At 43.3% G+C, this 24,794-nt stretch overlaps 1 protein-coding gene across 1 annotated transcript in view; it reads right to left on the bottom strand.

Moving 5' to 3' along the window:
• Nucleotides 1–8,044: 8,044 nt before the first annotated feature.
• The window catches only part of snap91a (synaptosome associated protein 91a), a 59,096-nt gene continuing 42,346 nt past the window's right edge, over nt 8,045–24,794 (bottom strand). The window contains exons 2-9 of the mRNA XM_056286619.1: nt 18,999–19,141; nt 17,012–17,087; nt 16,368–16,470; nt 15,054–15,147; nt 14,204–14,315; nt 13,953–14,059; nt 13,786–13,827; nt 8,045–8,110 (exon numbers count right to left, since the gene is read on the bottom strand). Of these exons, the coding sequence (XP_056142594.1) occupies nt 8,045–8,110; nt 13,786–13,827; nt 13,953–14,059; nt 14,204–14,315; nt 15,054–15,147; nt 16,368–16,470; nt 17,012–17,087; nt 18,999–19,141 (743 nt within the window). The remainder of the gene's footprint in view (nt 8,111–13,785; nt 13,828–13,952; nt 14,060–14,203; nt 14,316–15,053; nt 15,148–16,367; nt 16,471–17,011; nt 17,088–18,998; nt 19,142–24,794) is intronic.

Below are 24,794 nucleotides of genomic sequence, written 5' to 3'. Positions count from 1 at the left end.
AGTCTAGTTTACACTCAAATTTAAAAGACAAATACAACAAAAGACCGCATGATGGCAGAATGAAGTTAATGTGGAATTGTGTTAGACTGAATTAGTGGAATTAGTGGTGCAAAAGTACGGTGCAAATGGCTGCTCTGTAATTGTTGTAGTTACTTGGCTATACACACAAAAGAGCTCCAAAAATGGTAAGGAGCCATTGTGACTCATCATCAAAAAAGAAACAAAAAAAAAACGAAAAAAAAACAGCCATATTTGGATTGTCTTAGCCCTGCAATCATACTTACATAACCATGCCAAAGAGAGAACAGAAAATGGGTTACTGAACTTAGGGCTCAACGATGATCAGTATCATCATCATCAGGCAGCATGAGTTAGTGCTATTAAAACATAATTACCATTCTCGGTAAACGTCGATTAATAGCGGTACTGTGCTTTTTACTCATGTATTCACCCAGGTGAATATTATGAGGTAAGAAAAGTAGAGAGGAGGAGGAGAGGGTCCATGACTGGGGCACATTATAACAAGATTTTGGATGAGACAGCAGGCCTCAAAGGCAGTATAAGCGCAAATGGCTCTATTACTGTCCATTAAGAAAGCAGAGGCAGGTTCAACTGACTTGAAGCAGCAATAACTTTTTTTTTGTTCACACATTCACCCCATTTACACTAGCCATTAAAAAGAAAAAGCGCCTTGGGTGATAAGATAAGAATCAGACCTTGCTTATTTGTATAAAACGCTAGGTGCAAATCGCCATCTTACAATGCTTAGATTGCAACTATTCCCCAAACCTCTGTGAATAGTACACATGATCATTGTAACTAATTAATGTAATTAATTAATTGTAATTGTATTTGTATATAATTGTATAAAATGTATAAAATTGTATAAAAATTCTAAAATATTTATGATAATATATAATATATAAAAAATTGCATAAAATTTTTACAAAAATATAAACTGTTTGTAAATGTAATTGTAAAAAATAAAAAATGTAATTGTAAATGTAAATGTAATATAATTAATGGTTTTGGCAATTTGGATATCAAACCGATCGCTTATTTCGATTGTGACGCAACTGTTTCGGTCGTTATGCAACTGTATTGTTTATATGGGTGGGGATATCTGCAGTCAGCTTAGACTGACAAAGTCACTTAGATGAGTGATGAAACGTTTCTTCCAGTAGACGATGTGTCCAGATGACCTGATTCAATTTTCTGGGCTTGGTATAAATGCACCCAAAAGGCAATGGGGTTGGATTTTAATTGGACTATTCAAACCCCACGTGTCGTCTCTCTTCTCAACCCAGACTGTAAGAAATGAAGGAAAATAAGTTTTGCTGCCGACACATTTCGATAAAAGGTGTGAATGCAATGCTGATAAATCACACCCACATAAAATGTGGATGTGAGTCAAATAAAATTTCAAGTGTAAATGGGGCCATACACTCACTCAATCTCATACACTCACGAAAAACTATCTTGTCACCCACCAGATCCACCAAATGCATCAACAGCAGGGCCCGCGGCCAGGGCAGGAGGACCATCCCCTGGTGAGGGTGCAAACGCATCTTGGGTATCGCAGGCAGAAGAGCGGGAATGCAAACCCAAAACACAACATGACAAAGCAAAGACCACAGACAGACAGGAGGATAAATGGACGGATGAACAGAAAGAATAAAATGGGGAGGAGGCCACGAAGAGGAGGGAAATAAACAAAAACGTTAAATGAGGAATAAGCGAATGCGAAAAACCAACAGAAAGGGGAACCGAAATGTAACAAAGATGAGAGATCAGCATTAGGAGAAAGTAGAGAATACAAGAAATATGCAGCCCAGGTAACCATTTTGTGACTGTGCTGTCACTGGCATAGAAACTTTTGAAAGGCTGCATAATGCTGCATTCAACGTGTTCACTACTTGTGCAGGCTTGGGAAATGAGGTGTTACTGTGAACCTGTCAAAGGCCTGTGCTCTGTGATGAGGAGGAAATGTCAGGTTCAGTAACAGGCGAAGCAGAGTCTCTCTTTGACAGACTAACTGGCTGTTTTCAGTGGAAAACTGAATATTTGTTTCATGTCTAATGTTGAGGTTAACAAAGAAAAGCCAAATTATCAGCTACTCATCCTGTTGGCATATGTCTTCAAGCATTACTAAGCCCTACAAATGGCCCTCAGTCTATACTGTATTTTCTGCTGTATAGGTCAAAACTAGTAACCAGAACCAACCATAACAAAGGAATTGCAAAATGTGTTTAGGGTCTCTTTCCAGTTAAGTAGCCAGACTACCGTGCTGAGTAGCCCACCCTACTGCCCCTCCTTTGACCTCACTGACCTCCAAACAGGTCGATCTCTGCAGCTGAGCTGGTGGGGGCAGGCACAGGCAGTGAGGCTGGCGCGGGTGCAGCTGCAGTGGCAGCAGCCACGGGCGTGGCAGCCGCAGGGGCAGCGCCAGTCGCAGCAGCAGCATCGGCATCAGCATCAGCAGAGTCTCCTTCTGCCAGGAGAGCTTCAGAAGCACCCTCAGTCACAGCTGGGGTTGCTATACCGGTTGCCCCAATGAGCGAAGCCCCACAACCCCAGTCACAACCCCCACCCCAAGAGAAAAAGAGAGAGAGTGAGAGACAGGAGGGCAGAAAAAACAAGGGAGTTTTTTTTAAATTGAAAAAAGAGCATCAAAGAGAAAGAGTCGGGTGGAAGACAGCTGTATCAAGAGGTACAGACGCAGTTGGTGTCTCAACATAGACAGAAAATGCTTTAGGTGGAAAGCCAAGTGGACTACCACTTGTTAATACTGACAGATAAAAAGCTTTGAGGTATTTCTCCTATTCCCTTTTAGGAAGTAAGCTCTTCCACAGAATACTCACCCTCAGCCAAGAGATCTGCACAATGTAAGATGGAAAGAGACAGAGGACACAGCCACAGCATGGGAGAGAGAGACAGAGAGAAAACGGGGGAGACAGAGATAATGAGAGGCATAATTGAAAGGATTTAGGATTTTAAGGCATATGGGAGCTGTACTGCAGTCTAGGTTTAATTTGCAAACTACCAACACATCTCGGAATGACTGGAAAAACCCAAGGACCATTGGTAAAGGCCAACAGGTCTAAAGGGTCACTAATGTAATTTAGGCTTGGAAAAGGGTAAAGTTGGACCCTAGCCATTTTCTGACTTTCGGTGGAGATAATAGGGGGCAAAACAGAGAAACGCACAAGGTCTATGATGGGGTTGCTCTTTTGCTGCAATCCCAAGAAATTTCACGTAGTTCCTAATAAAATGTCAAAGAGGATGACTGCCAGGAAAAAGCTATTCCTTAAGAAAATAAACCAACAATTTCAACTCAGGTCATTGCATTGCAATTCGGTCAAATAATCACACTCAACTGAAAACATTCTCAATGAAAAAGCCCAATTTTATTGATATGGATCAACTAACTTCCTTTTTGCCTCTTGAGCCTCAGGTTATGTTAATAAATAATGATGATTGAGTTTCAGAAGACTCTGGCCTGTTGCTATAAGTGACATTAAGTCTCACCTCCCCATGCAGTTGTGGAAGAAGCTGCGGCAGCACCTCCTGCCGATGAGGAGGACATGGGGTCTAGATCCAACAAGAAGCCATCATCCAGGGCACTACAGACAGACACAATGTCAGAAAGGATGAGTGTGACACAGAAGAAAGAAGATAAGAAAGAGGCAGGGGAAGAACAATATTTAGCATATACACATGATGAGCCAAAACATTATGACCAACTGCCTAATATGCTGTTGGTCCTCCGTATGCCGCCAAAACATTGCCGATCCTCTGAGGCACGGACTCTACAAGACCCTTGAAGGTGTCCTGTAGTATCTGGCACCAAACCATTAGCAGCAGATCCTTCAAGTCCTGTAAATTGCAAGGTGGAGCTGCCGTGTATTAGACTGGTTGGGCCAGAACATCCCATAGATGCTCAATCGATTGAGATCTGGAGAATTTGGAGCCCAGGCAACACCTTGAACACTTCCTCATGTTCCTTAAACCATTCCCGAGCAAAATGTGCAGTGTGGCAGGGCACATTATCCTGCTGAAAGAGGACACTGCCATCAGTGTGCCATCAGAATGTGTCTGACATTCTTCTGTAAGAAGTGGGGTTGTTGTGAAGCATCTAGTGTGTTGGTGTAGTGTTCTGTGCCCATCACATCTCACTCTCAGCCTTCACCGCTGGCTAGCAGAAATGCAAACAGGAGAGCCGAGCACGTTAGTCTCTCCCTGCCAGTACATAGCCTCTCCAACAGCAAACCCTATTTAGTGCCTCCTCATGGCGACACACGGTAACTGGGTACACCTTGGACCCTGGCTGAACTACAAGGGACTCGGAGAAGGTCTGGCCCCTAGACGTGTGGTATGCAGGCCCACCAGTGTGTGGATATTCCCTGATGCCCACAAACCAGCCCCCAGCTATGGGTTAAATAGTGCCACTGCCTAGTGGATACCTCAGGTGCAGAATAGGCTACAGGAGTAAACCCCTACAGAAAATCAACATCTATAGTGCTGTTGTTTTTTGTTTTTCTTGCCCTTTTGTATCTGTTTAAGTCAGAGAGTACTGCTGGCATCGTGTGTGGCTGCTGCTTCTCCCTCTCATAGCCCCCCCTTCCTATCCACCCCTGTATGTTTGTATTATGTTTATCTGTTGTCTTGTTTCAGCGCCGTTTATTATAAAGCAAATTTGAGTGTTAAAAAAGTACTATATAAGTTTGATTTATTATTATTATTATTATTATGACCACTCACAGGTGAACTGAATAACACTGATCATCTCCAAACAAGGACACATGTCAAGGTCTGGGTAGATTAGATGGTAAGGGAACAATCAGTTCTTCATAATCAACGTGTTGGATGCAGGAGAATTGGGCAGGAGTAAAGACCTGAGTGACTTTGACAGCGGCCAAATTGTTATGACAACTGGGTCAGGGCATCTCTGAAACAGCAAGGCTGGGCGCTATAGTGGCAAAGCGCCTAAGCATCTGCTTTGTGTCAATGCAGTTGCACAACAGGGACTGGGGTTCGCGCTCCGGTCTCGCCAGATCCGACTATGGCTAGTGTCAAATGGAGCAGCAACATTGGCAAATGCTGCTTCGGGAAGGGGGTGGGGGGGAAGGAGTCAGCTTGTGCTTGTCACGTAGACTTCTGCGTGCTGGAGCATCAGTCGATCGGCTTGGTTCCCCTTGTCACGGAAGTGGCGAGGCGGTTCCTTCCAGAAAGCCAGCTGAGAGATGCAGCTGGCAAACGCACACAGTACGAGGGTGGGTGTTTGAACTAAAATGGGGATCAATTGGCCCCCAAATTGGGAGAAAAGGGAAAAATCAGAAATAAATAAAAAAACAAAAAAAAACAGCAAGGCTTGCGGGGTGCTCCCAGTCTGCGGTGGTTAGTACCTACTGACAGGGGTCTGAGGAGGGACAAACCACAAACCGGCGACAGGGTGTTGGGTGCCCAAGACTTATTGATGCATGAGAGAAACAAAGGCTATCCTGTCTGGTCCATACCGACAGAAGGTCTACTGTGGCACAAGTCATAGAGAATTTTAATGATGGCTAAAGGAGGAATGTGTCACAACACACAGTGCATTGCACCGTGCTGTGTATGGGGCTGCATAGCCACAGACTGGTCAGAGTGCCCATGATGACCCCTGTCCAATGTCGAAAGCGCCTATAATGGGCAAGCGAGGGTCAGAACTGGACCTTGGAGGAGTGGGAGGCGGTCACCTGGTCCGATGACTCCTGTTTTCTTTTAGATCATGTGGATGGCTATGTACGTGGGTGTGTACCATTTACCTGGGGAAGTGATGGCACCAGGATGTGGGAAGACGACAACCCAGTGGAGGGAGTGTGATGCTCTCAGCGATGTTCTACAGGGAAACCCAGGGTCTGGCCATTCATGGGTCATGGCCATTGACACATGGCACCTACCTAAACATTGTTGCAGACCAGATACACCCCTTCATGGCAATGGTATTCCCTGATGGCAGTGTCCTGTTTCAGCAGGATAATATGCCCTGCCACACTGCACACTTTGCTCAGGAATGATTTGAGGAACATGAGGAAGTGTTCAAGGTGTTGCTTGGGCTCCAAATTCTCCAGATCTCAATCGATTGAGCATCTGTGGGATGTTCTGGCCTGACCAGTTCAATACACAGCGGCTCCACCTTGCAATTTACAGGACTTGAAGGATCTGCTGCTAATGTTTTGGTGCCAGATACCCCAGGACACCTTCAAGGGTCTCGTAGAGTCCAGAGGATCAGCACTGTTTTGGCGGCATACGGGGGACCAACAGCATATTAGGCAATTGGTCATAATGTTTTGGCTCATCCGTGTATATAGAGGGTGAGACTGCAGTGTTGATAGATGGAATCCATTCATGGTGTAATGCTGATGGTTAGACATTGATGCTGCTGAAATGAAATGTATTATGATGACAGCAGGCATTTCTTACTTGCTGGCGGGGATAGTGGTGGTGGGGGTGACTGTGGGAGGTGGGGGTTTGGCAGGGGGGCCGGGGCGAGCAGGGGGTCCGCCAGAGGCAGCTGCAGGAGCTGTGGGCCTTGCCGGCATAGTGGTAGCTGGTGTGCTATTGTTAGCCGTCGAATCCTGTCATGGAGAGTGAACCCATTTTATCAAAATGGTTACACAAGCAGACATGATTCTTCTGCAGTTTTGCACATGTTTTACAAATTTGTTTCAAGTTATGTATAGCTTACCTTAGTGGGGGACCTGTGAAAGAAATAATAGGGAATGGATTAAAGTGCTTATGAATGGGCATGAGGAATGTAATGGGTGTTACTTAGATAGGAGGCAAAGCAGTATCTTAATTATCACTGTTTTTCTGTCACACAGGCGGCATTTAGAGGCAATTCCATTTAGAAAACATTAGCAATTAATGGTTCTACACAACACAATCTTGGCCCACCCCCATGTCCACAAAGCTTTTCTTTATTTCTGTACAGACAGAGTAACATAAAAAGATTTTAAAATGACATGCTATCAAAGATTTGTGAGTTGTGGAGCAGGTTACAAAATGATGAGGGGGAAAAAAAGTTATGGGATTAATATGTGATGTATATCAATGAAAGGATATATGTGTATATTGGGAGACGGATGCTGAATATGGAGCTGCCAGGGAAGAGAAAAAGAGGAAAGCCAAAGAGGAGGTTTATGGATTTTGTGAGGGAGGACATGCAGGAAGCTGGTGTGACAGAGGAAGATGCAGAGGACAAGAAGAAATGGAAATGGATGATCCGCTGTGGCGACCTCTAACGAGAGCAGCCAAAAGTAGTAGTAGTAGTAGTAGTAGTAGATATGAAAGGATATTCCAAAATCCTTTACAAGGTCACAAATTACCAGCACAACTAAATAGGAACAAAATAAACAGCGAAGTTTATTTTGCAGTTTTATGTAGTTTCCCATAGAACTCCATCTTGAGGAAAATGTCTACACAAAATGTTGCTGGATTCTCAGATGTCAGTTCTCTGGGATCAGCATGTAAAAATCTTGAAATCAAAAGGGTAAATAATCACACATTTTTATCAGTACAAAACTAGAACAAAACCTAACATAGACCTTTCCCTGATGGGCAGAAATAATACTTACTTATCCTCTCTGAGTTTGGGTAAAGATAGAGGAGAAGATGTGTTAGGGTAGGAACAGTGAGTGACATAAATATGTCCATCATTAGTGCACAGTAAAACTGAACAATTTTTCACACCCCTACGAAACCATATGGGCACAGAGAAAAAAAATCAACTCAAACACTATTGAAAACACCTTATTAGCGCACGGAGGTAAAATCAGGTACGTATTGGGACTATAAAACCATCCTGACCCCAGATCTCCACGGGATGCCCATATAAAAACTAACAAAGCATTTAGTTTGCAATGGTTAGAAGCATAGCCACAAGTTTAACACTTCACACTCACAATATAGGTGATGCTACAGTTATGTGCTTCTGTTTGTAATCCATATAACACGTCATTATAATCCATATTGCAAACAGTAAATAACGGACACTGTTGACCACTTACGGCTTCTTCCCCTCCAATGTGTTGAGGTGGGTCTCAAGAGACTCCAGAAGGCTCTCGGGGGCCTGCAAAATCATGTAGACAGAAGAGAGCCGTTACTGCAGGGGCAGTGTCAGGTATGGCCCCTACGTTTAAGTGAACATGTTACAGGTAAACACAATGGACGGGGTGAGACCACATCATCATGTAGAAACATTGATCATGAAATTGGTGAGCAACCTGTGCTGTGTTGGTAGAATGGCTTCCATGAAACATGGAGTTGAATGGGTCGTTTGGATATATAGCATTTCATCTAATGTTGAATAAACAGATACTTGGGACAAAAAAAAAGAAGACATCGTTTCTATGGAAACAAGACACTAGAATAGCAATTGGCTTACAGAAAATAGAATAGAATAGAATAGAATAGACTGACAGAAAAACAAGGGACTTACAGAAAATATGTAGAACATGAAAGGAAATATGTGGTATGTGAAAGGACGTCTTGATGAATAATCCCAGAAAGTTGAATCAGTTCATCTGGACACGTTTATTGAGAGAAACGTGTCCCCACCCCTAATAAATAATACAGTGATATAACGACTAAAACCAACGACTAGAGTTACAGTGGCCATGTGTACTATTCACAGAGGATTGGGGAATAGTTGCAATCACAGCACTGTAATCATCATAGCAGTTGCAATCATCACCATCTTAGAATCATCTAGGTATGACTGTCACCTGGCATCTATTGCATAAGTGTGTGCCTCACCATACTGTGTGAGATACAGTAATACTGAAAGGACGGTGACCATACAGTAACCTACACAAAGACCGTGAAATAGATACATGATTCTCTTGTTTGTGCCTGAATAATTCTTGCTAACATGAGGGATGAGATCATAAATTGCTGTCCCTGAGTGAGATTAATCCACAGGCTTACTGTTGTCAGGTAAATCCAGGGATCTGGGAGATTAAAAAAAAAAAAAAAAAAACGCTGCTCTATTCAACATATTAATCTGACTTTATCACCCGTATTTTGTTTTGTTCAAAAAGCCATGGGGGTCCTAACACTTGCAGGCTGGATTTGATGATGAATGATGTTATCCGACTAATTTTAAGATGGCATATCACTTATGTAAACACTGATGCGGATTGCTCAACAACTCTCTGCTCTAGGACTGGTCACATCTTTGGAAGAGGCCCACTGAGTTGCACAAACTGTGCAGTATTGCATTTACCTCACACAAGGAAGTTATTTTGTACTACAATGAATTTCTTTGTGCATGAAACAGCCAGTGAGGCATAGGTCTGCCATCTTGTTTGAAACATGTTTAGACACCACCTCAGTGAAGATTTTGACTTTGCACCTTGCATTAGCACAGCAATAACATGCTCTTTGCTCTCTTCAGGAATACTTAAGCCATCAACTCATCCCAGCCTGTAATGAAGACCCTGGTTTTTTCGTTAGCCTGATTTCATGCCAGTCATGCATCTCATCCAAGCATGGCAACATGTTTGTGCCTCTCTATGCCTCTGAAAAAAACAAAAAACAAAATAAAAAATATGAATTCAGTGATTCTGGGGAGTAATTTAAAAAGAACTTTCCGATCCAAATTTTATTCATTCATTCATCATCAGCCGCTTCTCCGGGGTTGGGTCGCGGTGGCAGCAAGCTAAGTAGGGCACTCCTGACGTCCCTCTCCAGCAACATCCTCCAGCTCCTCCTGGGGGATCCTAAGGCGTTTCCAGGCCAGATTGGACATGTAGTCCCTCCAGCAAGTTCTGGGTCTACCCTGGGGTCTCCTCCCAGTTGGACATGCCCTGAAAACCGCCAAAGGAAGGCGCCCAGAAGGCATCCTAATCAGATGCCCGAACCACCTCAACTGGCTCCTTTTGACTCCCCGGGTTGGGGATGAGTTGCTGCCTCAAGTGAAGGAGTTCAAGTATCCACATTTCAAGCAGTCTAAAAAGAAGTCTGTCATATGTTAATCAGGTGTGAGGATGATGGGTTTTAGTAAAACCCTTACACCATTAGCTCTTCGGTGGCCCGTGAAACAGAAATACTGTACATAAGCAAGCAGTACATGCTCCCAATGCAAGTCATCCATACTGTCCTGTCAGAGAGTGGAAGGTAATCCCAGTCCAAGATAAAGAGTTTCCACAACATCACAATTAAAAGTTCCAGGTACTTGTTCAGGGCCCGTTTTGAGATTCTGGGATCTTGGCTAGCTGAAAAATTATTTCAACCACTGTCTAATATGGCCAACTCCCTTTGGGCTATGCATTATCATCAAAGACCAACCACTGAGCTTAAAGCTGCTACGAGGAGTTTTTTTTACTCGGTCTCATTTTAATTTTTATGCCTCTACATGACTGACATAAACAAATGACATCATCAGCAAAAAGATTAGATCTTGCTATATATGATTCCACATGCTTGTCTCCAGGTCAGATTCCCCGCGAAACCTGACGAGACGATATACGACACACAGACCGGATACATAGCCACAATTAAGGATACAGATGAGTGACAAATTTAAGGAAAACCCAACATAAAGTATCTTAAAGGTGTTGGGCCTGTGGAAGTATATTTTTTCACAGTTGTTATAATCAAGGGCTTCCCTTCAGAAAGGAAGGTACCAAGTTCTGAGTATCTCTCTACATAAGCGCTTACCTAATTTGACCCATACTGAGTTATCAGTCACTTGATAATTACGAATTGGAAGATTTTTCCTCTTGTGAGACAATCGCCCTTTCTGTATGCGAATTACTCTTGTTCATGCAAAGAACACTGGTCTATGTTCCAGGCCAAACCTGGTGGTAAAATTCGTTTACACTGTTTTCACATTGCTGTTGGAGCCAGTAAGTGTATCATGCTATTGTGACTGAAATTGATACAACCCTGTGAATTCAAACGGCATCCTATGTATATTGCTATTCGCTGAATAAAAAGAATCGCTCCTTTACATTCAAGGAGACGGTCCATCAGAACTACTGTATGCTAATGGTCTCCCTTGCCCGCAACTCTAAGATTAAAGCGAACTGAACTTTTCCTTCTACAAGTGCCGACTTTGAGAATTTATTTCGCTGGAGGAAAAATTCTTCCACAGGCAACAACATCTTCAGCGCTCCCTGTCATAGATTCCACAAGTCTCTGATGAACAACATTCTTCCAAAAGATATTCCCTCATTTTGTGTTTTGATGATGCTGGTGGAGAGCACTGTCTAACATGTCGGTCCAAAATCTTCTGTAGGTGTTCAACTGGGTTGAGATTTGGTGACTGTGAAGCCCATAGCATATGATTTACATCATTTTCATCCTCATCACACCATTCAGTGAGCCCTCATGCCCTGTGGATGTTTATTGTCATTTACAATTTATAATTTCATTTAGCAGACACTTTTATCCAAAGCGACGTACATCTGAAAGTTAATACAACACAACCAAGGATCTAGCCAGGAGGCGACAATGCAAGTGTAAAAAAAAAAAAAAAAACTAGGTTCAAGTCCGATAGGACATAGGTGTCAACATACAGTACACAAAGGCAATGCATAGGGTGCATAGAAGCGAATTAAAAAAAAATTAATACCATCAGGTGTGGAGGTGTTCAAGAAAGATCTGGGTCTTTAGCTTCTTCTTAAAGATGGAGAGGGACTCAGCAGATCGAATGGAATTTGGTAACTCGTTCCACCACCGGGGAACTGCTGTTGCAGCTAGAAAAGCACTATATAAAATGCAACTTGATTGGTTGATTGATTGAAGAGAAGAGTCTGGCTAGTGACCAGGCGCCTTTCATTGACAGAGCGTAGTGAGCGGGACGGAGTGTAGACCTGAACGGGGGGAGCCGTTTTAGTTGCTGTTTTGTAAGCGAGCATCAAGGTTTTCAATTTGATGTGGGCAGCAACTGGGAGCCAGTGGAGGGATATGAACCACGGAGCAACGTGCTGTTTTGGGTTGGTTAAAGACCAGATGTGCCGCTGCATTTCGGATCACTTGCAGAGGTTTGAAAGTGCCTGCAGGGAGACCTGCCAGTAAGGAGTTGCAGTAGTCAATGCGTGATATAACAAGAGCCTGTGCCAAAATAACTGTATTGATTTGCAGTGACCCTTCCCTCTAAGGGGACAGGTGGACCCAAACCATGACAGGAAAATGCCCCCCACAGCATAACAGAGTCCCTGGACCCGCTCACTGCAGGGGTCAAGCATTTAGGGTTTTCTTTTCATTTGTCACCCATCTGTACATCCATCCATTAACAACCATCGCTGTATATCTTGCAAACACCTGTTTTTCCAAAACACTATTACATCTCTCACTCTGCTCTTCAAACCAAATGCACAGCCAAATGCACAGGCTAACCGGAGTGGATGTACATCTTTGCAATAAGAGGCAAAGCTTACGTAAAACACTACTGCTTTTGTCCACTGGGACGCTTAAAAGTCAATGAATATCAAAAACTCTGCATAGCTGCTTTAAGCTATAAACGTGAAAATTCTTCTTCAAAGGGATGCCATATTTGTTCTGAAAATTCTCTGGTACAGCTCAGGGATAAAAGTTTGCTGTGTCAAGACACGGTTGTTGAGCTAAAGCCATGTTTATCTGAGAACTTATTGGCGGAAAACACCCGCTTCATCAGCAGCACTGCTTAGCATTGCAGCTTTTCTGTTCAATCTGTTCCAGCAGTCACATCATCACACTTCATCAGAGCGTCTGAGGTCTGTCTGCCATGTGTGTGCTCATGGTGCAATGTGATTTCAGCTCAATATACTCAAAAGAATCCAAATGTTGCTCTTCCCTAAGCTGTTTGCTCCCCAAAGCTAGCTCTGAGCACCGCACACTAGTCACACTCTCGGCCTGTAAGATCAATCTGCATCTCTGGGAATAAGAAGAGAAAGGGGGAACACGAGGCCTGTCAATCAGTGGAGAACCACAGCTTACTGGCTGCATGGAGAACTGAATCATACGAATATGATATTCACCCCCCCCCCTTTTTTCTCCCCAATTGTACTTGGCCAAATACCCCTCTCTTCCTAGCAAGGAGTCCCGGTCACTGCTGCACCCCCTCTGCCGATTAGGGGAGGGCTGCAGACTACCACATGCTTCCTCCGATACATGTGGAATCGCCAGTCGCTTCTTTTCACCTGACAGTGAGGAGTTTCGCCAGGGGGGCGTAGCGCGTGGGAGGATCACACTATTCCCCCCAGTTCCCCTTCCCCCAAACAGGCACCCCAAATGACCAAAGGAGGCGCTAGTGCAGTGACCAGGACACATACCCACATCCGGCTTCCCACCCGCAGACACGGCCAATTGTGTCGGTAGGGACACCCAACCAAGCCGGAGGTAACATGGGGATTCGAATTGGCAATCCCCGTGTTGGTAGGCAATGGAATAGATCGCTATGCTACCCAGACACCCCACGAATATGATATTCAATGTGAAATTATACCCCCTTTCTAAAACAAAAGGGGGTATAATAAGACGTCCTAACAGACAACCTAGGTGAGGTGAGGTTCTAAAACAGCAGTTGTCAAAGGCCATAGGTATCCATAGGTGTCTGATTATTGTCTAATTGAAGCAATATTGGTGACCAGCACGGGATGGACTTAAGGCACAACATCCAACATACACATGTGAGTTAGTTAGCAAAACACCTACATGCTGTGTTAGTACGTAGCCTACAAAGTACTTCACAGGATCAATACATGAGGTTCACTCGGTGAAAATGAAGTAAGGTTTTGAGTTACATACAAAGAGTCCTACCTGAGTGAGTTCTGGTATATCATTTTTGTCAATTCCCACTTGCTGTAAAAGAAAACAATGCCATTTCAGTTGGGGTGCCAAGCCACCAAGCATTAGACAAGTTTGACTCAAACAAAAAAAAAAATTGACTTGACCGTCACAAATGGAGAACATGCTCCACCACATACCTCAGCTATTTTAAAGAACTCTGAAACCCTGGTCATTCGTGTCAGGAATCGCTTGTAGATCTCCAGCCCGTCTTTGCACTGACTCCTCTTCATCTGGAAAAATTTCTCTGGGAATAACAAATAAACAAAACAATAACAAATAGTTGGTTGAGCACAACTTTGCATCAAGTTCACGGTCACAAACTTTTGACCTTCTTCAGTGTCACAGAATCCCGGGAAAAAAGAGTTATATAAAGGGAGTGATTCGTTACCGAGCAGGTTTATGATTCCATCATTATAGCAGGCATACAGCTTGATCAAATCTTTGAAAAGCAGGAGAAAGCAGGCATTTATCACCCCGTTGTTCAATTCCTGCGCATGGACCTACGGGAGAGAAAGTAAAACCAATTAAAGCACTGGTAAAAGAGATTCACCAATTTTTTTTCTTTTTTTTTTCCTTTTCCCCGTTTTTCTGCAGAATTGTACTTGGCCAATTGTCCCATTCTTCCGAGCCGTCCCAGTCACTGCGCCACCTCCTCTGCAGATCCGGGGAGGGCTGCAGACTACCACATGCCTCCTCCGATACATGTGGAGTCGCTAGCCGCTTCTTTTCACCTGACAGTGAGGAGTTTCACCAGGGGGATGTAACGCGTGGGAGGATCACGCTATTCTCCCCAGTTCACCCTCCCCCCCGAACAGGCGCCCCGACCGACCAGAGGAGGCGCTAGTGCAGTGACAAGGACACATACCAACATCCGGCTTCCCACTCACAGACACAGCCAATTGTGTCTGTATGGATGCCCGACCAAGCCGGAGGTAACACGGGGATTCAAACTGGCGATCCCCATGTTAGTAAGCAACGGAATTAGACCGCCACGCTACCCGGACTCCCTTAGATTCAACAAATTTGTTTATTTTCATAGATTGAGGACCACACAGCATTTTCACCACACATGCCATATGCATTTTGATTCTGTCAGGTCAGCTGTGAATGTTATGACTCCAGACTGACATAACTACAGTGGCCTACTGTTCTACAAACTTGCTTTTAAGGAGTGCTTTCCAAGGTATCTCAGTCACATCTAAAAGTAACAGGGTCTCTTATGGGTGAGCGTAACTCACATCAAACTCCAGCAATGCATCTATCTGGCTCTGTAAGGTTGGCATTCCTTTCAGCAGCTTCTCCACTGACATCGTCCTCATCACTCCCTCGGCTCTGATAAGGAGGCAAAGAGATAAAGGGACAAAGATACAGGAGGGAAGGAGCACATAAAGAGAGAGAGAGAACTACAAAGCAAGAGAAAGACAGAGTGATAGGAATAGAAAATTGTTTGGTCCTCTGAAAAATGTATGTCTGTAGAGAAACAAAACACTAAATCCCATTCAAAATCCTTTTAAATGGACACAGTACTGACACGTGCCAATATTATAGCACAGACCCATATCTACAGTACCAACTTGTCTCTATGCTGCATTCTGCATTGGTATTTCTCACTACCGGTTCAGCTTATGCAGGCATACGAGACCTTATATGTGCCAGATAAATGAAGCTGTCATTAATATTACTATGAGTGACGGCCTCTCTGTTTCAGACAGGCACAGACATGGACTACGCTCAGTGCCTGGCTGGAACTGGCTGACACCATCTCGTCCAGAGAAAGTAGATTTGTTCTTCATATTTAGGGATTAAGAGTGAATGTGGGAGGAGGGCACTAGGAGAGTAACCTGTTCTCCAACCTAGGCTAAACACACAGTTCTTCTTTAGAAACTAAAAATCAGGGGGCGCCTTCGTGGCCAAATGATTGGAGTGCATACCGCATGGCCACATGGTCGCAACCATCGCCGGTTCGAGTCCAGTCGGCGACCTGTTTTTTATTTCTCCCCTTTTTCTCCCCAATTGTTCTTGGCCAATTACCCCACTCTTCTGAGCCATCCTGGTCACTGCTCCACCCACTCTGCTGATCCGGGGAGGGCTGCAAACTACCACATGCCTCCTCCGATACATGTGGAGTCACCAGCCGCTTCTTTTCACCCGACAGTGAGGAGTCTCGCCAGGGGGACGTAGTGCATGAGAGGATCACACTATTCCCCCCAGTTCCCCCTCCCCCTTGAACAGGCACCCCGACCGACCAGAGGAGGCACTAGTGCAGCGACCAGGACACATACCCACATCCAGCTTCCCACCCGCAGACACGGCCAATTGTGTTTGACCAAGCCTGACTCGAACCCGCAATCCCCGTGTTGGTAGGTAACAGAATAGACCGCTATGCTACCCGGACACCCCCAGCTTGTGACCTTTGATGCATGTCTTGGCCCTCTCTCTTTCCCCATTTCCTGTCTGCCTCCACTATCACTATCTAACTAACAAAAAATCAATAAAATGGATGGAAAGACAAAGCACTAAGATAGTGTATTTCCAAAAACAAAGAACTGTACCCTTTTTTGACTCTGCCAAAGTCAAAAGCCATCTGTCTGTAGGCGAAAGCCTTCTCGTTGAGATAGCGGCTGTAGCGTCTGATAAATGTGGACATGTCGTAGCCTGGGGAGGGCACACACACACACACACACACACACACACACACACACACACACACACACACACACACACACACACACACACACACACACAAGACTCAGTGTTACTCTCAACAAAATGCCTCACTAAAAATATTCTCATCAGGCAGGGAAGTCTGCTTACTTCACCATAGACTGCTGTGGAGAATTCACTGCTTGACCTCTGAACTCAATTGATCGATAAGTCTTAAGAAGGATGAGAGGATGTACAGGAGTAGGGGGGAAGGGATGAGAAGATAGGCATGCTGGAGAAAAGAGGAACAGAAATAAGATGCAATGGAGCACTGGAAAGAGTGGAATATAGACGTGACAGGGTGAGAGATGTGATAGAGTGAGAGTGTAAAGATGGGTCGACACAGAGAGAGATGAGCCCAAGTGTTTTAACCTGCAAAATATGGTAAAGCCAGAGCAATAAGCAAAAGTTAAAAATGAAGAAGAAGAAAAAATAAAATGAAGAAGGGTCCGGGTGGCGGGATGGCTGGGTAGAGAAAGGATGTGCTACTCACCATGGGAGCCAGTTTTGTCCAAGAAGTTACTGAGGTTGAAGAGAGTGTTTCTGGAGGCCAAAAACTGGATAAACCTCTGCAGATGATGACATAAGCACAAGCATGGTTGGTTTTCTCTTTCAAGCGTTAAGCAAAATGGGCCTGAATTTGAATTTGCCAAGCTTGTTAACTGGTGGAGAAAAACTACATTCAAATTAGCAATATCTTGAAAGTTCAAGAAAGAATAAAACTGAGGATTGAAAAAACTGAATAAAAATGTCTTGGTTCAAAAGAACAGACAAATAATATTGATATCCTCAGGTTCTTGCACTGAGAACACAATCATATGCACAAATGTACCGTCCATATGGAGCTATCAATCCAAAATGTTCTGCAATACGTAAGAAAAACTGCACATAAAGCATGATATGAATCTGTAGTCCTCCGATGCTGTGTGGGTTGCACAATGATTATGAATACATAGCTTACTTCAGAACAAAATCATTTGTTTTTTATAATAATAAAACCACTCGTTTTTAGCAATATGATAAACAGATGACTTAATTTCAAATTCAAAAAAGAGGAGGCTTGTTTTATATTAACAGCAATTTTGTGATGCATTATCAATAGACAGCAAAAAAACAGCAAAATATTGCATATCAGATAGCAGAAATCATACAAAAATGTGTGAAATCATATCACCTGTGTTAGGCTTAAGTGATTACAGGAAGCCACAGCTCCACTGGAGCAGAGTCAGGCTGAATGAGTGGGTGGGGTGAGACCATGTGTCACACACATGGGAGGCACCAGACATTAAAGCATGCTGAAGACAAATCGTCTCCGTCTCTGCAGGGGCATTATAGTATCACACAAGAAAAATGTGTCCCAAAGAATTCACAGCATACACGGACAATGAAAGGAAAAAAAGTGCTGGCACTCAATCTTTCTGCTTATTCAGTAGCCTTTGTTCCACTGTTTCAAATCACAAATCTTAGAGCCCAGTGGCACGTGCGGGGGAGGGCGAATGACATACTCTCCCTGGAGTAATAGTGAGATAGCATATATTAGCTCAGCTCTCCTCTGTTTTGCACTTTTTCATTTTCACTCTCTCCTTCTCTCTTGGTTGATTTGCTTATCCGTTATTCTCTCCTCCTTCAGATCTCCAGCCAATTTAAGCAGCGTATAGGGAGGTTTGAGTGGTTAAGGAGCATCTGTAGATCTGTCTGGGTTACCTGGCTGACTTGCATGACCTTGACCTTGAAGAGCAGCTGCCCTTCAGCAGCTGTCTCCAGGAGGGGTTGGGGGGGGGGGGGGTCAAGGAGTCAGGATGATGTGAAGATAGACATCTTGATGCATGCTCAATAATCTAGGTAAGAAAATCAAAGAAGGTTGAATCAGTTCATCTGGATACAACGTTTATTGACAGATACATTTCATCACTCGACGAAGTGGCATCTTCAGTCTAAACTGACTGCAGGTATCCCGACCCCTTATAAACAATACAGTACAATACAGCTGCCTAACAACCGAAACCAACGACCAGTTTCATATGCAAATATGGGTGTGACAATTAACTAGAGTTTCAATGGCCATGTGTGCTATTCCCCAATCCTCTGTGAATAGTAGATATGGCCATCGAAACTCTAAGTCAATGGTCACACCCATATTTGCATATGAAACTGATTGTTGGTTTCAGTCGTTATACATCTGTTGCCATTGAGTGATGAAACATATCCGTCAATAAACGTTGTATCCAGGTGAACCGATTCAACCTCCTTTGATGTGAAGAGAGAGTTAAAGCGACAAAGGCAGCCTAGCAGAAGGCGTTGTTTGATTATTGTTCCGCTGGTGCTGGGATCACAGATAAATTTGTGAAGAAACCCTGTGTGTGTTATGTTTGTTTGTGAACAAGTGTGCATCAAATATGGCAAAGTTTGTGTTTGGCTACATACTGACATGAGTATCGGTGCCTGTATGTAGATGGCGTGTTGAGGTGTGTGCATCTTACCTCATTGCCATGCACCATAAGGTGGTGTGTGGTGATCAGGGCTTTGAAGACCACTACCCAGCTGGCATTTCCTGCCCTTTCAAACAATGTGTCAGCCATCTGGGGAATGTTCACATTGGACTCCTGGGTGGCCTGGACAAGGTCTGAGGGGGCAAGATGAACAAGGGGACGTTAGACACGATATGTGTTAACAGCAGACACATATAGAATAAAGGTGGATGGAAGAGGTGTTATGTTCAGTTGAAGCCTTTAGAGGATCAGATAATGACAAGATGGACCACAACTACAGTAGAGAAACACTGAAGTGGCGGATATTCTTTCTGTAGAGATTAAAGTACCAAAACTTGAACCACAGCTGAAAAGGTGATAATCTACATGTGCTCTTGCTGCAACTTTGTTTTGTTACATTAACGTGGATTCTGACAAGTGAACCAAACACAGTATATACAGAATTATTCGTTCCGAAACGGCCAATTTCGATTTCGGGGATCAAGTTCATTCAACTCTGGATAGGTTGATACTGAACTATACAGGTTCACGGTGAACTTAAAAAGCCATCATAAATCAGGCACTGAAAATAGGGTTAATAATGTGTTCAGTAGGCGAGAGACAGCAGTGTTATATATATTTGTTATAGTGATATATTATATTTCACACCAGATGAACATAAAGTTCTTATGCATGTATATGAAGGACATCAGCATATTAAAAAAAGAAAGAAAACGTCAGCAGCGTTAAAGAAAAGGGTGTTGGCATGCTATGTATATGTATATATATATATATATATATATACACACACACACACACACACACATAGTATGTATATATACTATATATATATTCTGAATGTTAATGCATGAGTTTATCAAACTATCAGCTAGTTAGCCTAGCTATTTTACATTTCATGTCACTTAATATTTTTCCTATATTGTAGACTACACCGCAATACTTTACGACCTTACGCTAGGCTTTTGTTTTTTTACATTCTTAATTCACATAGAAGCTGCATGAACGCACTTAGCAGCAAATTCAAAGTCAAGCAGAGAACATAATTCAAAGTCGTAAAGTTTAAAGAGGTACTAAACACTTAAATGTGTTCTTTGAGCTGTAAATTGAATGATATGACTGTACAGTGATGAAATACATCAATGCTGATGTGAATATTGACATTTCTTACCAAATTTATAAAAATCGGCATTTCACGGTTTGAAAATAGCTCAACACACTATCTACTGTTTTAAATCAGCCCTGAACCTTGCAAGGCCAATGCTGACATATAGTCAACCGATTGGGACTTATTTACGTAATGCAGTCAAAAAAAAAGAAAGAATTTTAACACACTCTAATCAGAGGTGGGCAACCCACCTCTCCTGGCATATTAATGAGTTTCACTCTGTAGCCAACAGAGGACCTGAAATATGAGTTGAGGGTAGACCACCACATTTGACCCTGACTAAAGTGCAGACACTCAAGTGAGAATATTTATCAGTCCATCATGGATGAAACCCTTATACGGCCGTCCAGGGCACAGGTACCAACGTTCCATCCATCCATTATCCAAACCGCTTATCCTGCTCTCAGGTTCGTGAGGATACTGGAGCCTATCCCAGCAGTCATTGGGCGGCGGGAGAGGAGACACCCTGGACAGGCCGCCAGTCAATCACAGGGCCAGTTAGGGTTAGGTTTTGATAAAATTAACAGATGGCTCTTTCTACATCGTTCGGTTAGGGTTGGGGCACCTAAGGTATATTGCATAAAGGCCAGGTTTATCAAATCCAAATATGGCTGATTAACACTCATCCTTTTTTTATCTAACGCCCATCTTTCCATGGTGACTGATGAATGCATACATCTCACAGAGCCTCCTGCAGTAGGAAGTGGACTCATTTACCTCAAATTTCACTTGATATATACGGCATAATATAATATATACTGTGAGGTTTGTAGTAGCCAATCATTTGGTGGTATAAGATAAAATGAGGAGACCATCTCCACAGCATGTTCAAAAAGGCCTGCAGAGGCCATTAGCCATGGAGTGGAGTAACTTCTAAGTATCTGGTCTCATTTAAATCATGCTAGTTGTCATTGTCCTCAAACAATGGCTCTTCCTCCCCTTTCTCTGCATGAAAGGGCATCACCGTCCACTGCCAGAGGTTATATTAGCACAGTAAGAAGAGGTATTCATATTTTTCCTCATCACCCATATGTGTGCCAGAACTCATTAAATGAAAAGAACACCACAGCCTATTCTGCTTTGTAAAAATGTCCTCTAATCTCTTCCTATAGTATATCCTTAGAAGAGCCTACAAAAATTACATTAAAAGAAAAAATAATAATAATAATAGGGAGCACAACCTAGCACATTTTGGTATTGGCTAAATAATTTAAAGAATATTTAAGATAGATTAATCGTGTTTTTATACAAGCAACATACACCGTTCTTGTACAATTCCATCGAACGTGGCGGAAGTGAAATGTTACAACTTACCCCATGTGTGGGGTTAATTGTAACAGAAGGTTAGTTTTAACACTTGCAGGAAAAGTTTGTTTGAATGCAATTAATCCAATGCTGTTCTATCTATATACTGCTGTTTTGGATCTATCTATGATAGATATCAACACGTCCATTCATCTATCATGGATGGAAAGATTGATACACTATATGTACAGAAGTATTGGGACACGCCTTTTAATCACTGAATTCAGGTGTTTCATTCAGACCCATTGCCACACGTGTATAAAAGCAAGCAGCTAGGCATGCAGGCTGCATTTACAAACATTTGTGAAAGAATGGGTCGTTCTGAAGAGCTCAGTGAATTCAATCGTGGTACTGTCATAGGATGCCACCTCTGCAATAAGTCAGTTTGTGAAATTTTGTCCCTGCTAGATATTCCACGGTCAACTTTAAGTGGCATTATTGAAAAGTGGAAGCGTTAAGGAACAACAGCAACTCAGCCATGAAGTGGCAAACCATGTGAAGTCACACAAAGGGGTCAACGAGTGCTGAGGCGCATAGTGCGTAAAAGCCGCCAACACTCTGTTCACTCAATAACTGCAGAGTTCCAAACGTCCTCCGGCATTAACATCAGCACAAAAACTGTGCGCCAGGAGCTTCATGGAATGGGTTTGTCCATATATATATATATGTGTGTGTGTGTGTGTGTGTATGTATCTATATAGATGTATATGTCGATTTGTTGTTCATTTAAGAGACAGATCCTCCCCTTGTAGGTTTTTTTCCCCCTGATTTTGCTTTTGTTTTTGTTTTAGAGTGTTTTGTGTCCAGTTGGCACATGTATCTTTAAAATAAAACCTAATAAAAAGTAAATGACTAACAACAACAAAAAACTCCACTGCCATCTCTCCTAAACACCTCCATGCCTCCACAGGTATGTCATCTGGACCAACTGCCTTTCCACTCTTCAGCTTCTTTATAGCTGCCTTCACATCATTCTTGCTAAGCCACCCATTTCCTGATTCACTATCCCCACATCATCCAACCTTCTTTCTCTCATTTTCTTCATTCATCAGCCCCTCAAAGTACTCCTTCCACCTTCTCAACACACTCTCCTCACTTGTCAGTACATTTCCATTTCTATCCTTGATCGCTCTAACCTGCTGCAAGTCCATCCCAGCTCGGTCCCTCTGTCTTGCCAAACAGTACAAACCATTTTCCCCTTCCTTAGTGTCTAACCTCTCATACAACTCACCATACACCTTTTCCTTTGTCTTCACCACCTCTCTCTTCAATTTACGCCACACCTCCTTGTACTCCTGTCTATTTTCTTCATCTCTCTGACTATCCCACTTCTTCTTGGCCAACCTCTTCCTCCGTATACTTCTCTGTAATTCCTCATTCCACCACCAAGTCTCCTTGCCTTCCTTCCTCTGTCCTGATGACACACCAAGTACCTTCCAAGCTGTGTCCCTCACTATTTCTGCAGTGGTTGCCCAGCCATCCGGAAACTCTTCACTACCACCCAGTGCCTGTCTTAACTCCTCCCTGAACTCCACACAACATCCTTCCTTCTTCAACTTCCACGATTTGATCCTTGGCTCTGCCTTCACTCCCTTCCACTTCTTGATCTCCAAAGTCATCCTACAGACGAACATCCGATGCTGCCTAGCTACGTTCTCCCGTCACCACCTTGCAGTCTCCAATCCCATTCAAATGGGACCTCCTACATAAGATGTAGTCCACCTGTGTGCACTTTCCTCCACTCTTATACATCACCCTGTGTTCCTCCCTCTTCTTGAAATATGTATTCTACACAGCCATTTCCATCCTTTTCACAAAATCAACCACCATCTGTCCTTCTACATTTCTGTCCTTGACTCCATACTTACACATCACCTCCTCATCACCTCTGTTCCCTTCACCAACATGCCCATTGAAGTCCGCTCCAATTACCACTCTCTCCTCCTTGGGTACCCTCTCCACCACGTCATCCAACTCACTCCAGAATTCTTCCTTCTCGCCCATCTCACACCCGACTTGCAGGGCATATGCGCCGATAACATTCATCAACACACCTTCGATTTCCAGCTTCATTTTCATAATATATATATATATTCCTCAATAATGTCCAATCTGCAATACAAATGTACAACTGTAAATACATATACAACTGCTGTATACTAGTTATTATTGTTATAATAATAACACAAGTATATCATTTAGTATATAATATAAATATCTTCTACTACTACTACTACTACTACTACTACTACTTTCAGCTGCTCCCATTAAGGGTCGCCACAGCAGATCATCCATTTCCATCTCTTCCTGTCCTCTGCATCTTCCTCTGTCTCACCAGCCACCTGGATGTCCTCTCTCACCACATCCATAAACCTCCTCTCTGGCCTGCCTCTTTTCCTCTACCCTGGCAGCTCCATATTCCGCATCCTTCCCCCAATATACCCAGTATCTCTCCTCCGCACATGTCCAAGCCATCTCAATCTTGCCTCTCTTGCTTTGTCTCCAAACTGTCCAACCTGAGCTGTCCCTCTAATATAATCGTTCCTAATCCTGTCCTTCTTCATTACTCCCAGTGAAAATCTTAGCATCTTCAACTCTGCCACCTCCATCTCTGCCTCATCTTTTCGTCAGTGCCACTGTCTCCAAACCATATAACATAGCTGGTCTCACAACCATCTTGTCGACCTTCCCTTTAACTCTTGCTGGTACCCTTCTGTTGCAAATCACTCCTGACACTCTTCTCCACCCACTCCACCCTGCCTGAACTCTCTTCTTCACCTCTCCTCTGCACTCCCCCATTACTTTAGACAACTGACCCCAAGTATTTAAACTCATACGCCTTCATCACCTGTACTCCTTGCATCCTCACCATTCAACTGTCCTCCCTCTCACTCTATATAATATAAATATCCATCCATTATCCAAACCGCTTATCCTACACAGGGCCGCGGGGATGCTGGAGTCTATCCCAGCAGCCATTGGGTGGCAGCCAGGGAGACATCCTGGACAGGCCACCAGTCCATCACAGAGATATAATATAAATATATTCGTATATAATAAAATATATAAGCATAATAAGTTGTAAATTATTTAGCCAAAAAACTTTGTATAGTTGAGACATACCTTTGTTGTGCGTACATACCTTCTTCCAGTGTTCAATTTATTATTCAATTTATTTTTTCATGAGTGATATACGTATGTAAGTACTAGAAGCTGCTGTAAACCAGAGTCAAATTCCTGGTATACATAAGTACACTTGGCCAGTAAGGTTGATTCTGATTCTGGAGTGACCCTGAGCCACACAGAGACTGGAACGA

This window comes from Lampris incognitus, chromosome 9, assembly GCF_029633865.1.
Source record: "Lampris incognitus isolate fLamInc1 chromosome 9, fLamInc1.hap2, whole genome shotgun sequence".
Classification (NCBI taxonomy): domain Eukaryota; kingdom Metazoa; phylum Chordata; class Actinopteri; order Lampriformes; family Lampridae; genus Lampris; species Lampris incognitus.
The sequence above is the reverse complement of the archived record's forward strand: the minus strand, read 5'-3'. Positions and strand labels throughout refer to the sequence as shown.